General features: G+C 32.1%; 2 protein-coding genes across 5 annotated transcripts; one reads left to right on the top strand and one right to left on the bottom strand.

Moving 5' to 3' along the window:
* Window positions 1–2174: 2174 nt before the first annotated feature.
* On the bottom strand, window positions 2175–8942 carry LOC121241634 (COP9 signalosome complex subunit 7-like). Of its 3 annotated transcripts, none has more exons than XM_041139491.1 (9): window positions 8517–8942; window positions 7523–7598; window positions 6122–6210; window positions 5143–5232; window positions 4148–4192; window positions 3977–4047; window positions 3685–3823; window positions 2938–3026; window positions 2175–2533 (listed from the first exon to the last, which is right to left on the bottom strand). In XM_041139491.1, exons 1-9 carry the CDS (start codon window positions 8673–8675, stop codon window positions 2512–2514), a joined length of 780 nt encoding a protein of 259 aa, XP_040995425.1. In that variant the 5' UTR covers window positions 8676–8942; the 3' UTR covers window positions 2175–2511. The 3 variants fall into 3 exon arrangements, with proteins under 3 accessions (XP_040995425.1, XP_040995426.1, XP_040995427.1); XM_041139492.1 differs by having other exon boundaries at window positions 2395–2533; window positions 2938–3046; XM_041139493.1 differs by having other exon boundaries at window positions 2395–2533; window positions 2938–3043.
* Window positions 8943–12099: 3157 nt separating this feature from the next.
* Window positions 12100–16949, top strand: LOC121241643 (leucine carboxyl methyltransferase 1 homolog). 2 transcript variants are annotated; one of them, XM_041139505.1, is made up of 6 exons: window positions 12100–12275; window positions 12863–12973; window positions 13080–13242; window positions 13822–13903; window positions 14039–14148; window positions 15827–16949. In XM_041139505.1, exons 3-6 carry the CDS (start codon window positions 13186–13188, stop codon window positions 15977–15979), a joined length of 402 nt encoding a protein of 133 aa, XP_040995439.1. In that variant the 5' UTR covers window positions 12100–12275; window positions 12863–12973; window positions 13080–13185; the 3' UTR covers window positions 15980–16949. The 2 variants fall into 2 exon arrangements, with proteins under 2 accessions (XP_040995439.1, XP_040995440.1); XM_041139506.1 differs by lacking the exon at window positions 12863–12973 and having other exon boundaries at window positions 13083–13242.
* Window positions 16950–17874: the final 925 nt, after the last annotated feature.

Genomic DNA, 17874 nt, shown 5'->3' with positions numbered 1-17874 from the left:
ATAATTTATTTATTTTTTATTAGTACTGAGTGTCCGAGAGCAAAGTCCTGATTAATCTTAAAGGTGCACAAGCCTAGTCCTCAGTAATAAGTTTTTCGTAAGTGCAATTCAGATAATTCAATGAAAAATTCCTCCAATTTGATAACTCCTATAAATTGTTTGTATTGAAGATAATTTAAACCTTAGATCAAAGGTTGGAACATACCATCAAGACCAATATTTTTACCATTTGAGCCAACTCCTAGAAATTAAAGTCTAGATAAGTTATAATTAAAAGTGTAGATCTAAGTACTGGTGACATACTAACCAACATATAAACTTAAGAAATTTAGATATAACGAATTTATTTATTCACCTAAAAGAAAAGGGAATTCATTATATTTAAATTAATTTATTAATAAAAATAATAAAACAATGAATAATAAAATCTTTTCCATTTCACTACCACATAAGCATTTATAAAAATTATGGATTGCCGACTTTTCTTCAAGAAATAGGAGACTTATGGGATCATTGTCGACTAAACAAAAATTTTTCTTTCTTTTTTTTTCTTCTCCTATGCAATCAAACACGTGTTCTTTTATTATTATTATTATTATTATTATGTATCAATTACTATTCATTTTTATATTCTACATCTATAACTTTTTTTATAAGATATAAAAATATTTTTTTATAAGATATGAAATAATAAATAATGACTAATAATAAGATTTTTTTTTTTTTTAATCATGTTAAACAATTACACAAACATCACGTATACTCTGATCTGCATCCCACAAGTATTGACCGGATGGATTGCCTATAATTATTATTTAAAAAAAAAAAAAAAAACAAAGTCTTGACAAGATTGATCAGTGGGTGATAGGTGGAATGTAGGAAGAAAGGTGGGGGAAGGGAAACCAAGTACTCCTTTGAATAGTTATTTGATTTCACCTACTTTTCCGAGTATTACAATTCGTTTCACACGTGTCAGGAAATAAATTTGTCAAAAATGGTCCTCACCACTATCAACTCTCACCCCCATAGTGGGGGCCCATACCTTTGAAAACCGTTTTCTATATAAATATGAGAAATGATTTCAGTTTTAGATAGATAAATCCTATACAAATTTTTATAAAAAAAGTAAATTTTATTTTAAAAAAGTATAAAAAAATTATTATTTATTAATGAGACTTATTATTTTATAAAAGACTTTTTATATGAGATTTATCTATTTAAAATTTATATTTAACATTACCCATATAATATTCGACCATCCTATTAAATTAATTAGGCAATAATCATAATTATCCAGACATGAAAAACACGTGACTAATTAAAGAATGCTTCTTGCATCGTTTTCAAAAAAAAAAAGTTCAAGAGAATAACTTTTGTGCATATTTTTTATAATACATTCTAAAATATATTACAAAATAATATTATAAAATGAATGTATTTTTATAAAATAATATTACTTTTATAAGATGTTTTATAAAAATACTCTTCATTTAAAATATAATTACATAAAATATTGTAAAAAAATATTGTGTATAAATATTTTCCTTAACAAAATGCATAATGAATATACAAAAATAATTATATATAACAGAATTGTAACATGACGCATTAATATATTATAAGGGATGATGACTCACCGTTAAAAGTAGGTAAGACGCGGACCACATGGCTTTTTCTACCTTCTTCATTTTTGTTTCCTTTGTTTAAGGTATGCTATTGACGTCGGGTTGGTTATGTTGGATCAATATCATCATCCCTCATGATGTAATAGCGAGAACGAATTTGACTTTCAAATATAAACTAAATAAGATTAGATTAGAAGCATAAATATAAACGAATATGGCCACGACAGAACCCTTAAAGACTCGCTCATAGTCATAGAACCTAAACCTATGGGAAGACTAGCACAGAAACTCTCATGGCTTCCCACTTAAATCGCAGTTTGATTAGAGGGAAATTGAACCTGTTACATGGAGCTCGTGCACACAAATTCGCCCTTACCACTAGGTGGGATTAGAAGCATAAATATTAAAAACACGGGGTATCAAATTCAAAAATGGAGTTGGCTATGTTAAAAGATTTAGGATGGAAAAACAACAAATTAGATCTGCAAACTGGATAACTGCAAAAAAATGGTAGCTAAGACGGTAAACATGAAACTAGGAAGCCAGAGAGAATCTGAATGTAGTATATAGTATATAGTATATGCCAGCTATTTTCAAAGCAATACATATGGATTTAATAACAGCATCAAATAGCACAAATTACCAAACTACATGGAAAAAACAAAAAAGAAAAAGAGCCGCACCACCAAATCTGATCTAGTTCTTGCCAACTCAGGAATACAAGCTAGTGAATTTCAAAACATTAGTTTAAAGCATCAATGACAAGTTCGCCAAGTAAACATTGCTCCCAAACATGGGATCATATCCCCTGCCGGAATTCCATGAACTGAATAAATCAGGCGGGTTGCCTAAATGACAATCCCATGAGCTCCCTCTATCCATGTGTTCAAGGTATCGGATGCCGCCTCCTGCGTTTTCATGTTGTTGATCAAACAGTAGACTTTTTGGTATAATTGATTTTATAAACTGATAAATAGAATGAAACTATAATTAAGTCGCTTCCCCATTTGTTGATTAAGCCATAACTCTTCACGTTGAATTAAAATGGAAACAAACAAAGAAGCTGAGAAGTTCAAATGTAACTTTTGAGCACTGTACTATGACAATTAATTTAGGAGCCCATATTACTGATAAGAGTTATTGCATAGGAAGCAATTGAAAAAAGGAGAACATTGACATAACCAATCGACTCAAGACTGGCGGTAAATAAATCAATAGTTGAAATAATAATGAAAACACACCATCATATCAAATCTTTGACCATAAATTCATTGATGCAGAATCACCGAAGTGACAATGTGTATTAAATTACCTCTTTGGACGACTTCGGTCTTCCTCATAGTCCATCACTCCACCAGGTTCAGAGTAGATCTCCTCATGCCCTCGGAAGTCAGCGTCGGCCTGCTTACAGTGTGTAACTTCTGCCACAACGTAAGTAAGACACATCGACCAAACATATCCCCAACAATCAAATAAGCACTCTAATCTAATAACATTGTGGCTACGGGAGATAAAAAGAAGCATATCATAAAACACAGGCAGTTGTACAAACCAGAGGGTTCCAACTTTGATCGCCTAATGATATTTTCAAGGCAAATTTATACCTCGTTCATAAACCCTAAAACCATGGGACTCCCTGATGTTTTGATTTGTGACGCCCCCTTGGGCTTAGAAGAGGACCTAAAAATAAAAAAAAAATAAAAACATAACATAACTACAATTGTATCCCTCAGTTATTATGGAACGTGACGATTTTATACCAATTCAGTTTCAATATCCAATCAACTCTCTCTCTCTCTCTCTCTCTAAAAAAAACCCACTTGGCCAAGTGATTTATGACCAGTGTTTTAATCACAGATCGATTGCACCTTAAATGAGCATAGAGCTGTAAGTTAAATGAATATTTCTCTTTTGATAGGCGAGTTAAATGATATTTCTAAAATAATTAAATGGAGAAATAAGACAATTTCATTCCATGGGATATCCTATCTTTAGCATTCAGATGTAATGTTAAATTATGGAAAAAAATGACTCAAATATGAAACTAGATTTAACTGACCTTGAGTGAAAGGGACTTCTTTACTTCTTCCACCCTATCTTGAACCTCCTTCCCGTGCTTCTTGTCCAACTCACCCATACTATCAGCCCATTTAATCTTCTCTTGAATTGACAGGAGTAAATTATCCGATGTAGCCAACCTATCAACGTGTATAAATAAATTTTAGACCAAATACTTTTTATGATTAGTAGTAATATTAGACATAATACTGACAAATATGAGAACAATTATCTTAAATAAAAACTTAGTAAATAATAAAGCTGGGCAAATGCTGTTTGAACCAGAAACATACCAGTTTGACAGTGTCTGTATCATGCTCCCGAGTTGACCAGGTCTCAGATCCCTCCCTGCTGCAAATTGAACCTGCAATACACAAATATAAACAAATTTAAAAACAAATAAGGAAAAAACAAAAAGGAAAAAAATAGCAACTTAAAGAGAGACAATGGCAATGAGCTCAAACCTCAAAGCATCTTCGCAACTGATCCAGCTTCCCTCTGACTATGCCCTAATAGCAATAAATATCAATGAAACAATCAGCACATTCTCATCATGCCTTCTCTCCATCTTACCCAGTTATAGTTATTATGTCTGAACTACTTTAAGATATCATCCGTAAAATTACGAATGAAATTGATGCCAAGAATTGAACGACCAGAATATCCTCAATGCTGTGTGGGAATTGGAGTTCTAATTAGGGGCATTATAGTTTACTCAAGTGAGATGGGATCATCCAAAAGAAGAAGATTTATTTAAATGAAATGGGATCACAAGAAGTTTGTGTTTGGTAAAAAATTCCTTAATTGGTGAACTCTTAAAAAAAAATTGGACCTACCAAATTATTATGCTTTCTGCATATTACTTATCAAAAAAGAGTTATGCCTTGTGCATATTCAAAAGAATTATGCCTTGTACTTGGGCTATGCCTTTTCTATTAATACAATTGCTTACTTATTAAAAAAATAAATATTCAAAATCATGTTAATATATATATAACAAAAGGTACTGTTATTTGATTTATCAATTATTTTAGTAAAACAATTGATGTAAAGAGCAAACTAGCTTTAGAAAGGCACAAGGTGCAAAGCACAGGCTCCAGTGTAAATAAGTGACAGAAAAGAGTAACCATCATAACATGATTAGAGCATTTGAACACCGTTTCTGGGCATTGAAAGTATGATATTATGCAAACAACATATAGTTACACTTCATCATGGAAACATAGCATACCTAAAAAAAAATCTAATACAAATAAAATAACTATAAACTAAAATTTTGGTGATATTAACTAACTACTGTAGTGATTATCATCCCACTGAATATACAAACCTCTATAGAAATGAGAACCCTGTTTCCCCACCAGACGACCGTGTTTGCGCAGCAGTTAAGATCATGTCCCAATATAGTAGGTCATTATAATGGAACAGCGGCATGGAAATAGGAAGGAAGAATACCTACCGCATACATGCACTCATTGATTAGGAAATCTTCAAGTTCACGTACATTTGTGACATCTAACTCCTTCATTAGCTGATCGTAGGGTAGAACCTGAGAAAGAAATAAACACCTAGACTCAGATGAAAAGGCATGAGAGAAAGAAGACACCTAATTCAACAAGAAGGGAACACATCTGAATTACTATTACCTATATGGGTCTTCCCCATAACATATGTACGCAAGAGGCACACAGAAAACATGTGCAATGCATCCGGAAGAAGTTAAACAGGAGGAAGGTTGAAAATAAAGATTCCAGAATAATAAAAAAGAACAAGTAAATCAGAAATATCTCAATATCTAATCTGGGAATACGTACAAACTATTTGCCAAATCTGCCCAGGATTCAGGGCAATGAAGCCTTAAGTGACATGAATTTCTTACTTAATAAGAAAGGGTGCTGCAACTCAAAACTCTCACCTTAACTTTGATTTAATACCATTCCAGCATTTAACCAGAATTCATTTTTCTTGCAAAAATGACCTTGGATCGAAAACTTTCCCTATATATTACAGGAATCCTAGCCAAGCAACCTGTCTGAACTAGGTTGCAAGTTGACTTCCGTTTCAGGAAATATTTAAGATGACTAAGGCCTCGTTTGTTTACACAAACCATTTCATTTCATCTTATCTCATCTCATCATTACAACTTTTCCAAACTCCCACACAAAATACAATAAATAATTCAACTTTTTCAAATCCCAAAACAAAAATAATATATATATTTTTTTTATAAGTACAAAAATAATATTAAAAAATAATATTCTAACAATATTTCATTTAACTTTCAACTTTCATCACATCCCATCTGTGTAAACAAACGAGGATTGTTGGAAATAAAAAAACATGGCACAGTAACCATTATCACTCAATCAGGCAGGTAAATTAGACTGTTCAAAAATATATATTTTTAATAAATTAAAAGAATTTGGAAGTTAAGGTACCTTGTTTGTCTCAGCCAGTGTTAGTACAGTAAGTTGTTTCAGTTTGAGGGTTTGTTCAGGGACCAATTGCGGAAGACGGCCAGAGATACCTACAACAAAAATTTCAACAAATTATGTCTTGCAGAAGCACAGCTCAGAGGTAAAGCTTAAGGGCACAAAATTATTAAAACATTAATAGAACAAATATTACCATGATAATGTCCAATGAGCTTTCGTTAGTTTATTGCCATATCATTCACTATGTTGTTTCCCTTTGTTAAGGTAAACAGTTGTAGACCCAATGATTTCACAAGACATTTTATATACTCCTCAATGTTTTGAGAGTTCATATAGCTTAAGGTGAAAGGCAGTATCTTGTAGTTTAAACATTCTAGCCAGCATCTGGCTGGTATGTGGGGAAAAAGGTAGGAACAAAAACTAATAGATCACGAGGGCTGGCACACACCATCAAACATATCAACTTTGTTTCTTGAGATTACATATCATCCTCTTGGGTTCTTAAGTCAACTATTTATTAATTATATAAAATTATTGGGAGACTAACATCTGTAATAAATCTTCACATTTATCTCATATTTTCAAAAATATGGATATGCAAAATATAGATTTCACCCAAAAATGAACATTCGTACCTCTTTTTTACAGAAACTCCGAGGAAAAAAAAACAATAGACCAAATATCCCAACTAAGAGCAAAAAAGTTTTTTTTATTGGCACCGAGTGTCCAGGAACAGCATCCCAACTAATCCCAGGGGCACACAGGCCCTCGACAAAGAGTTTCCTGCAAAAAATGCACCTCGGGGTAATTCAAGGGGAAAATCCCCAGTTCGATGGCCCCTAGAAATTGTTTGCACCCAATGGGATTTGAACCTTAGATCTGGGGGAGTATACCCCCAAACCCAAGGCCTTTACCACTTGAGCCAACCCCTAGGGGTTAACTAAGGGCAAAAACTCACTGAAATTATTATAGTTGCAACATAAAAAAGAAAACTGAAAAGCAACAAAAGTAAGGACATTTTTTTAACATTTTACAGGCCACTTCTCAAAACCAGGAAGTGAGGCACTTTATTCACCTTTCCTTCATGAAATCTGACAGGGAAAAAAAAGGAGAGCTTGTTTTCTTCTCTTTTTCTTTCTTTTAATGCCCCAGTATCTTACAAACTCCCCCTACACCCCATATTACTTGTCCATCTCTGTAAACTCATCTTTTAAAGAGATAGTCATTTAATGCTGTCTCTTGTACAGAAAGAAAAAATAACTTATCACAGTTATCATTAGAAGGTTACCTCACTCTTACAATCTTATCATAATTTAATGAAAGTTGTTATGAGTCAAACCAAAAGTTAGGGAGCAACAAAAAGGAACACAAATACTAAAATCAAGCAAGATTTAATATGCTTACGTTTGTAATCACTCCAGGTGCCATGAGCAAACAAACGAAGCACGTCAAGGTATACAGAATTTGCCGTTCCTTCAACCTATACACATTTATAGTTAAAATCCAGAAATGAATTTACTTCATACTGAATAACCTGATGCCTCAAGGCCTTCAACCCAACAATATCAAGAAAAGGGAAAACTACAATCACAAGCAATAAAAAAGAATAAAACCTTTCCAACAACACAAGAGTGATGAAATGAAATCAAATGGAACATCGAAAAAACAATAAAGGAAGAGTCCCATCATGCAACATGTTACCAAAAAAAATCCAACGAGAACAGATCAGTAAGACCATTATTAATCTACACTATCTACTTACAAACTTCTTGACAATGGTTCATTAGATAGAACGAAATATATAGCAGAAATTTCATTTACCATCATAACATTTCAGAATCCTCTGTTTTATTGTTTTTTTTTTAGCGAAGGAATAACTTCAACAATACTTGGCACTCTCGAATAAAAATAAGAACAAAGCCATCAAATTCACATAAATTCATCAATTATACCGCTAACGAACCCGAGAGCAATAATCAAAAGAGAATGCCAGATCTAGCATAAACAAAGTCTTACAAAAAAATGGAAAAAGGAAAAAAGGTGACGCAACAAAAGGTAGTCAAACATTAATCGGCATCAAATGAACCTTTCTTTTCTAGTTTTTGCCTCGGCATCAAAGGAACCTTTCTTTTCTAGTTTTTGCCTCAGCACCAATTCTCACGGAAACCTACCCGTGAAAAACTCCATCATAACAAAAAGAAAATACAAGCTAAAAGAAGATTAAATCAAATAACAGGTCATTGCTATGTATCGATCCACGAAGAACAAATATCGGTATCACTTAAAGAAAAAAGAAGTGCACCTGTTTTTTTTCAAAAATCATTTAACTAAAAACGATTATTAATCTCTTTCCATTGTTTTCTCGGCAACCAAACAGTGCAGAGAGCGGAACACGAACCTGGAGTATGGAGGGAACGGTGAGAATCTCGGAGAAGGCAAAGAGGGAAGGGTGCGAGGTGGCCTCGGCGACGAGAGGCCCAAGGGCCGAGCCCTGGAGAGCCGACGCTTGCTTAACAAAATGGTCTATGAGGTCCGCTTGCTTTTCCTCTATGTCCATATTATTTTGCTTTTCGTTTCCCGCAAACCAAAAAAAAAAAAAAAAATACAGATTAAATTCTACAAAACAGAAATCACACAGCGATGAAAAGCGTATCCGTGAGAAAGGTGAGCGAGAGATTAGGGCTTATCAGGGTTCGAAGTTTGTGAGGTGGATGAGGATTTTGGGTTTGAGGGATCTGTGAACGCCCCTTAATTGTGCAGACTACGTACTGTACTACTCTGCTACGCAGAGCTTGTATTCGGAGAGTCTTGAGGGACAGAGTCACGACATGAGGTTTGTCCCTTGCCTCTCTTTTTTTGGGCTGGTTTTAATTTACTAATTTATTTTTTTAAGTTAAAAGAATTTTGAATGTTTTTTTCCTAAGGAGAGTAATCCAATTTTATTGATTAATACTTATTTATGGCGAAAGAAACAAATATGAGCATCATATTGATTTGATAATGAGATAAAATTAGATGAGATAGTTTTAAATAAATTGAATAATATATTATTATAATATTTTTTAATATTATTTTTATTTTAAAATTTAAAAAAATTAAATTTTTTATTATATTTTATGTGAAAATTTATAAAAATTATAATGATAAGATGAGATGAGATGAAACTATTTTTATATCTAAACAGAGCCTAATGAAACAAGAAAAATGCTATATTGTCTACTCCATTTGCCCTCTCATTTTAACACCTCCTGTATTTTAATTTTTTTTTTAATTTCTTTTACTTAATAGTTAAAATTAAGTTAAAAAAATAACTATTAGTATATTGATATATTTTTATATTTTTAAAAACTATTTTAAAATGATAAAAAAATATGAATAAAAAAATTAAAAAAATATAAAAAATAAATTTTAAACTAACAGTAAAATGGAGTGCACTCTAACGACAGAGTAGCACCGCTCAATAAACAATACACATATTTTTGCCGCATCCCGATAACTTCTCCTATGATTGTATCAAAACTTTTAAAAATTATTTAATATATTTCACTTTCAAACTAATTATTTAATATCATAACAAAAAATATTAAATAAAGGATGAATATTATGGTATATATAATTTTGAAAGAAATTTTAAATAAATATTGTGGTATATATAATTTTTTTTTTCTAATTCTTATCATCTTCGATCACATTTTGTGATATAATCTATTTTAAATGAGTATTGTTTTAGGAGTTGTTTAGATTCATAAATGAGTTGAGATAGTTTGTGAATAGTAGAATAAAAGTTTAATTATTTATTATATTTTGTGTACAATTTGAGAAAGTTGTTTTGAAATTTAAAAAAATTGAATTATTTATTATATTTTATGTGAAAATTTAAAAAAATTATAATGATAAGATGAGATGAGTTGAGATGAATTTTGAATTCAAACGAAACTTAAGTGGTTGATAGAAGATACTGTTTCAAATATGACGGGAGTAATAACGATTGAGATGAAGAGTATTATTACTCAAAAAAATAAAATGCATAACTTAAATTATGTGTAATTTTTTTTTATTGAAAAAACCAGGCACATGTTCGCCACCAAAATGGATGGGCTTGGTTGCCATTTCTTGGGTAATTTGAGCTAGGCCACTTCTCAATCTTCTTTGTTTATGCTTTTTGTCAAAGATATAGAAGGGGAGGTGGATTTTTTCATCCAAACACAAAGCAATAGTTAATTGTAAGGCATTAGCTGTAACTTGTAAAGGTACTTATGTTCATAGTTATAGGGACCAATTGGCTTTACTTTTAAGAAATACTTAGTCCAAAAACTAATTAAAAAATATATTGCAATAAATTTTTTTAATTTCCCTCTAGATCTAATTGGGATGTCAACGAATAAGTTCAAATGAATAGTGAATGGTCAAAACTTATCATGACATATCATATTGTAAAACTATTTTTATTGTAAAATAAATTTGATATATCGCATAAAACTAAGTCATTTTAAAAGTTTTGGTCTGTAAATTTATATGTAGACCTAACACTTTTCTTTAACAAAATATAATATTTTTATTATATCTTGTAACATCATTTAAAAAATTTAACAAACAAAATTTGAATTTTTGTAAATATTTATATATACTATCACATTAACACAAAAAAATATATACCATATATATATATATATATATATATACACACAGAAATGGCTTCGGGTACGTTAGCCTCAGAGTGCACCTGATATAATGATTTAAATAGAAAAAAGTAAAAAGGTCAGTAGCTTGTTTGTCTGAGAAAAGAAAATACAAGGTTAAATAAAGACAAAAAATTAAGATTAAAAAAAAATCTAAACTTCAGCAAAGTATGAGCATTAGTCTGCATCTATATTGGATTATCTATTTACTCTCTATATAATAATAAACTATTATTAATTTAATAATTTTTAAAATTTTTAAATTTTATCACATTTTATAGTTCTACTAATTAAACTATTAATAATAATTATATTCTAATCAAATTAATAATATTCAATATTAATATTAATTATAATCTATTATGGGTCATTTGGTAAAACATGATTCTTTATTAAATTTTACAAGGGAGCTATACGTCAAATGGTCAAGAGTTTTAATGACCTTTTAATAAATATAATCACTCATTAAATTCTACAAGGATGTTACACGTCAAATAATCAAAAGTTTTAAGGGTCTTTTGATAAATCAAGACTTAACAAAAAAATAACAAAAGTTACAATTTATAGATAAATAGCTACTTATTATAATAGAGTAGATATGACAATATTCACAAGATTAAAAAAACACCCACGACATCAAAGACATGACTTCCTATTATTACTTTACATATTTAAAATAATCTCATCATAAAGTTAAGAGAAATTCTATTTGTAACTCTAGTAGAAGATTGCGTATGCAGTCTCATTGATGAATGGGAATGAAAAGAGAAAAAATATCATTTTAAAAAAGATATTATTGTAATTTTTTTTTAAATATAATTGTATGAGTTTGCACGAGCCGTTCCTATTTGAGAACTATATGTAGATTAGATAATTATATAAAATAATAAATATTTGAATTTATATAAATTTATATCAGTTGAATTATATTTTATACGAATTGTATTATTTAATAATTAATTATAATTTTATATTCGACAGAAACTCGTTTAAAAAATTAATCGAGTTGAATTAAAAAAAATACTATTTACTATTATTTTAATCATCATGATTTTTTCTCGACATGGTTTATCGTGTTTGGATGTTAAATTGAGTTGAGTTAAGATAATAAAATATTGTTAGAATATTATTTTTTAATATTATTATTATTTTGAGATTTAAAAAAATTAAATTATTTATTATATTTTATATTAAAATTTTTAAAAATTATAATAATGAGTTGAGATTAGTTTAAATTTCAAAGTATATCAATTCGTACGAAATTTAGAAAATTGATCCACAATAAATAGGATTAGTCAAAACAGAAAACGGACTCTATAATATAATATATATGAGAAAATAAAGAAAACGGAGAAATGGCGAAGCAGTACTGATTCTGGCCACAGCAACAGAGCAGCAGCAGTTCAGGCCACAAACAACGAAGCGACGGCCTGTAACCTTCATCTTCTCCTCCCTATTCTATCTACTTCTCTCGAGTTGTAAGCTTCATTTCACACCTTATTATCTCACAATCGCGTTTTTTCCTCTCATTTATTTCTGAACATGTTCATGTTCACCTCCAAAGTATTTGTTCTAGTGATACTGTTTATTTGATTTTTTTCCCTACACTTTCTGATTGTTTCCCGAGAAAACGTGAGGACAAATGGGAAAATCTAGAGGAAAACAGAATTTTGATACGTTTCCTTTTTGTCTTTCTTAAATTGTTCACCAACCAAACGGCGCATTAGTTGCACGTGTTACTTGGTACTATTCTGATATATAGCTTGCTTGGGCTTGAAATATGCTGGAAATTAGTAACAATGACTTTAGACTCAAGCACTGTTCTATTATGAAATGGCTTTGAATTTTGATTCTATTGACTTATTATGTTGTGTGTTACAAGATCTTAGCATTTTAGTTGAAAATAATGGCAAGGATTTAAGAATTGTTTACTCTGGAAAATCTAACGAATCTTAATTTGATACGTACGTGTCTACATAGTACATGCGTGTTGTTGGAGTATATGTCGAATTTTATGATTTTAGAATTTTTAATAAATCGGAATTGTTCTATGATGTTGCTCTAGAGAATACTAGCAACGGTTAAACATATTGCTAAAAGTGTCAAAAAGGGTACATGAAAGATGACAACATCCATTTATTTGTAAGGCCTGTGAGGAGATCTCCGTTTATTAACCGTGGTATGATTTATTAGCTGCAAGCCTGCAACAGCATGCAGTATACAATTTTGGCATGATGGTCGTTCTTTTGCTATTGTTAGTAATTCAGTGAATATTTTTTATTTTGGTTTTGCACGTATTAAGGTTACTTTGCCCGTTGGGCTGCTCTCCGGAAGCTTCTCTATCAGTTTCTTGATTGTGAAAGAAATACGGATTGAAAAGCTCGCACAATGAAACAGATATTGTCCCTTGGAGCTGGCTTTGATACGACATTTTTTAAGTTGCAGGTTCCTGAGTTTCTTTGTGATCTCATGATAAGTTTTGCACATTATGAAATTAAGGGTTGCATTCATTTCCCAGCATCCCGCATGTTTTATCTCTTATGATTTGTTTGTTATATGCTTTAAATAGATGTGAAATCTAATGACATTTTGCAAATTGTTGTGCTGTCAGTTAGTTTCAGGCAAGTGATACTTTCCCCCTCTAAAGGTTAATGTCTGAGGTATGATTGGGTTTTTTTTTTTGTGGCAGGATGAGCGGAAAGTACCATCTCTATATGTGGAACTGAATTTCAAAGAGGTGCAAATTTAACAAATTAATTATTATACCACGAGTTTGGTAGCAATACACTAGCTTAGTTTTTTTGTTTGGTTTTTAAATGTATAGCACGGGGAAGAAGCTTATGTTAACCAATCCATTCCAGCAAGATCCAATCTTCTTTTACTTCAGTTGATAGTTAGCCATCTGTCTAAAAGGGTAATGACAGTTGCCTACAGCTTGATGTATTTCACTAAATTTATTTATATCATGCAAGAAAGTTGTATGGTCCTCTTTGGATAAGTGGTTCTGTGGTCTTTGATTGTTAGGTAACCAGTAAAAGGGTGGAACTTATTGAAAGTTATAGTCAGTTGATAGACAAAGTTAGTGGAGCAGCATCACTCTCAAGAGGTAGCCCCGTGGATTCTTGATTGAATTTTCGCTTAATGGGTTTTATCTGTTTTGAAATCTCATAATTGCCCATTTCTTTTATTGTTATGTATAACATATGGTAATGACATGGTAAAAAAGGGGAGAAAATTGCAGGAAAATGGCACCTTAACATCTGGTGCTTAACATATTGCCATATAGATCATTTTCCTTTCGAGAAGAGAAAAAGAAGAGGTGGGGTGGGGAGGCAAATGTGCCAATTAAGTGTAAGATATGGTTTATTGTGATTTCAGGAATTGAGTTGAGTAATTACAAGAAATGTTTGCTGATGTTCATGGTAGATTGCAATATATTTACCTGAAAATGTGGTTACCATGGACTATATAATTATTATTATCTTCTTTATTGTTACTTATCAAAAAAGTTATCTTGATTATTGCAACGATAGTTATTGAAGAAAATTTGTCACTGGCCTCTGTACTTTGGGAGTGCTTATGCCATTCTGGTCATCTGACAGTCAACTAACCTCTAATATACTCTTCTTTTTTTATAAGTAACCTCTAATATACTCTCTATACTAAATTATGGTGCGCAGTGTACATACTTTTTTTATGAGTAATGGAAGATTTTATTGAAAAGGGCAAAAGGAATAGCCTATGTAAACAGGACGTATACCAAAGAACACCCAAATATAAATATAAAAAGTGACAAGGAAAACGTGAAAACAAGTGTATATTCTATTTTCTGAAGTATTTGTTTGATTGCCATATATTGTTTTTGGTCTTATAACATTAAAGCAAGATGGAAAGATTACTTCAACTTCATTCTTCAATACAATAGTAAGCTATGGCCAGCTACTGTAAATGAAATTCAGAGTAGCAGTTTTCCACGAGATTACTAAAGATATTATCAAATAAAGTCATCTGCCACTCATTAATTGCGACTGTGAAACTGAGTTTGTACCGGAAACAGATTGACTTCTGGGCCTCTGGCCTCTCACAAAATCATAAATATGACTGAAATTCAGCGATGGAAATTTAATTTACCTCTTTGTGATACATTAGCTACCAAAGACCCCAAAACGGTGGTCATGAGTTCGTTTGATCTTGGCTGGAAACTAGTTTTGTGTTCACCCATTTTGCACTTTTCCCATATTAGCTGACTGAATCTGCATATGCCATTGGACTTCCCATTTGGTTTGTTATGTATTGGTGCCTGTTAAGGCAGCAGCAATACCTGCCGTGTGGTTGCAGACTTCAGAGAATACTCTAGAAGAATGAGAGAATATTTCAAGAGAACAAAATTGAATCGTCTAGAAATTTATTGTTGTAACAGAAAGTGTGTGCTGGCATTGTATTTGTAGGAATTCTGTTATGGCTGAAATGCCTATATATTGTAATCTGCAGTACATTGAGAGATATGAAAATATGCAGTCATTACATTCACTGTCACTTTCTCTATAAGGCCTTTTTACAAACAACTGATGCTCTGCATCATTTCTCTCTTCAGTATGGTATCAGAGCCAGGTTAGAAGGACACACGTCCATTTATTTATTTTTTCTCTCATCTTCTTCCCATGGCAACTCCTGATTCCCCTCCCACTGTCACTACTTCTCATTCATTCTCAATTTATCACCGTCAAACTTACGATTGATAATTATTTACTTTGGAAGGCACAGATTGTGCCATTTTTAAAAGGTCATCACCTTCTTGGCTTTGTGCGATACAAGCGGCACTGCAGTGAGAACTGCAGTGAACTGCAGTGGCTTTTCAATCAATCATACACTTGTTGGAAATGAATTGCCGATTCTATTTTATGATTTTCTTCTATAGTTACGCCTACAATGCATCTGTAACTTAAGCTCTTTAAAGTTTGTTGGCCACACATACAATAGGGCATTTAAATTGTTCGGCTAAAACTAGTGTTCATGTCTTGCTTTGCAGAGAGAGGAGAAGGGCTTAGTCTACAAGCTACTCCCCATTGATCTTCGTGATATACAAAAATTAGTTGATATCATAGCTGTGGCTTATATGGATCCCAGGTATGATGCAGATAAGCTGATTTCATCAAGCCCCATAGTGTGGAGGAACCCTTGAAGACAGAACAGAGAATATAACATAAACCTCCATGGCACGATGGTTATCACCATTGGTAAATAATGATGGAGCTTCGATCATTACATGAGCAAAACAGAAGAAGATAATAGAAAAATGCTAGTAGACATTAACTGCCCAATTTTTCAGAAGCATATAAAACACATTAAAAATTTAGTAAGAATGCATTTTAATAAACCTAGATCCAGATTCAACCCAGGCTATAGTTGTCTGGACTGCAAAAACATTTTCTACTCATTCCTTTTCTTTGACTTTAGGTTGCCAATTTTTTCTTGGCACTCCTGGCTTCTTCTAATTGCCATTCATGATCATAGTATTATATGGTTGCTTAAAATATTATGAAAAATATGTTCACATACAGTTTCTCATTTTTCCCCCCAACATCTCATACAGACTTCATATGTAAACATCCAAGTATTATATTTTCCATCTTTGCACCTCAGTATTTGCCCTGTTGCTTGTTTTGTAACTGGTTTTCGACATGATAGAGTTTTGCAAGTGAGAGTTTTACAGAAATTTCACTGCTGCGGATCTTCCTTTGTTGTTGCAATCCAACTTATCCTACTTCAACTAACCAACTTGATGTTAATTTTTTGTCATGTGTCTCTTCACAATGAAATTTGTGCATGCCAATGTTCCAGTTTTGTGCCAATATTCGAAGATCATCAATACATGCAAGAGTCTTGTATTATATGTTTTTTTCACATGTAATAACCTCATATTATATGTTTTATCTTTTTCTCTCTGAAAGTTAGGGCTGAAAGAAGTATCTATGCTTCCTGCCCTTAGGAACTTTTTGGAAAGGAGAATCTCTGCCTCATGCTGTTAGGAACTTTTTTTTCCCTGATTTTAGCTATACCCTGATTCCTTTGATCTTAAATTTTTTTATTGTTGTACCAATATCCTATGGTTTTGAGATAATTGAATCACATCTTCTTTATGAGGTTCTAAAGTTTTTTGTTTCTAGTAGGATGTAAAGGATACTTCTCTCCCTCTTTCTTTGTGTCTTCTTTTTTCTACACTTTCTAAAACTTCCTTGAAAGAGGCTCATCTGTGACGTTTGTTGATTAGGATTGAACGGCTGGATTTGTTAGATGAATTTGAGGAGTGGCACATGATGCAGGCAAGTCAACCTAATTTTGTTATAAAAGAAAAAGAAAAAGACGAGGGCTTAGATTCTTTGTCCGTAGCCACTGAATGAAGTGGGTGGGCCTGGGCCGAATAGAATTGGTCCTCCCTCTCTCCTGTGGTCCAGATGTGTAGGCTTGGTAATTGGTAGTACCCAACAGTTCAGTTGTTGTGGAGCGCTAGCTCACTGCTGTGGGGAGGTTAGCACACTGCTTTAATACAGTTGGCTGAGAGACCAATGCTTCCTACAAACGATGCCTTAGTTTTGTTATTTTCTGTTATTGTTTTAATTTTTGTTTCAATTTCTGATTTTCAGGAGCACTACTGTCTTGCTTACGCAATCAACAGTGTCATGGTACGGCTTTAACAGAATCTAAAACCTGATTGGGCATTTTTTCCAATCTGGCTTCCTATAAAATTATCATTTATTTCAAAACTTTAAATTAACGAAAAACTATAAATTTTATTATTTATTTTATATCTTAATAGTTTCCTCACGTGTTGGCCAGCCAGACCTCTCCTCAATGAATGAGTTTAACACGTAAAATATTTAATTAAATACAGTAGAGTATAGAGTTAGGATTCGAACTCAAGAACTCTACTCTGGTACCAATCTTGGGTGGTGGGCATTTTTCTCAACCTCAGAAGCTAGCTCAAGAGGTGAGACTTTCTCTTATACTTATAAACTGACCATCAGCCCCTTTCATAACTAATGTAGGCCAATCCTAATAATTGTGTTGGGTGGTCGT

Source organism: Juglans microcarpa x Juglans regia, chromosome 7S, assembly GCF_004785595.1.
Source record: "Juglans microcarpa x Juglans regia isolate MS1-56 chromosome 7S, Jm3101_v1.0, whole genome shotgun sequence".
Lineage (NCBI taxonomy): Eukaryota > Viridiplantae > Streptophyta > Magnoliopsida > Fagales > Juglandaceae > Juglans > Juglans microcarpa x Juglans regia.
Note: the sequence above shows the minus strand (reverse complement) of the source record. Positions and strands in the feature narration are given on the sequence as shown.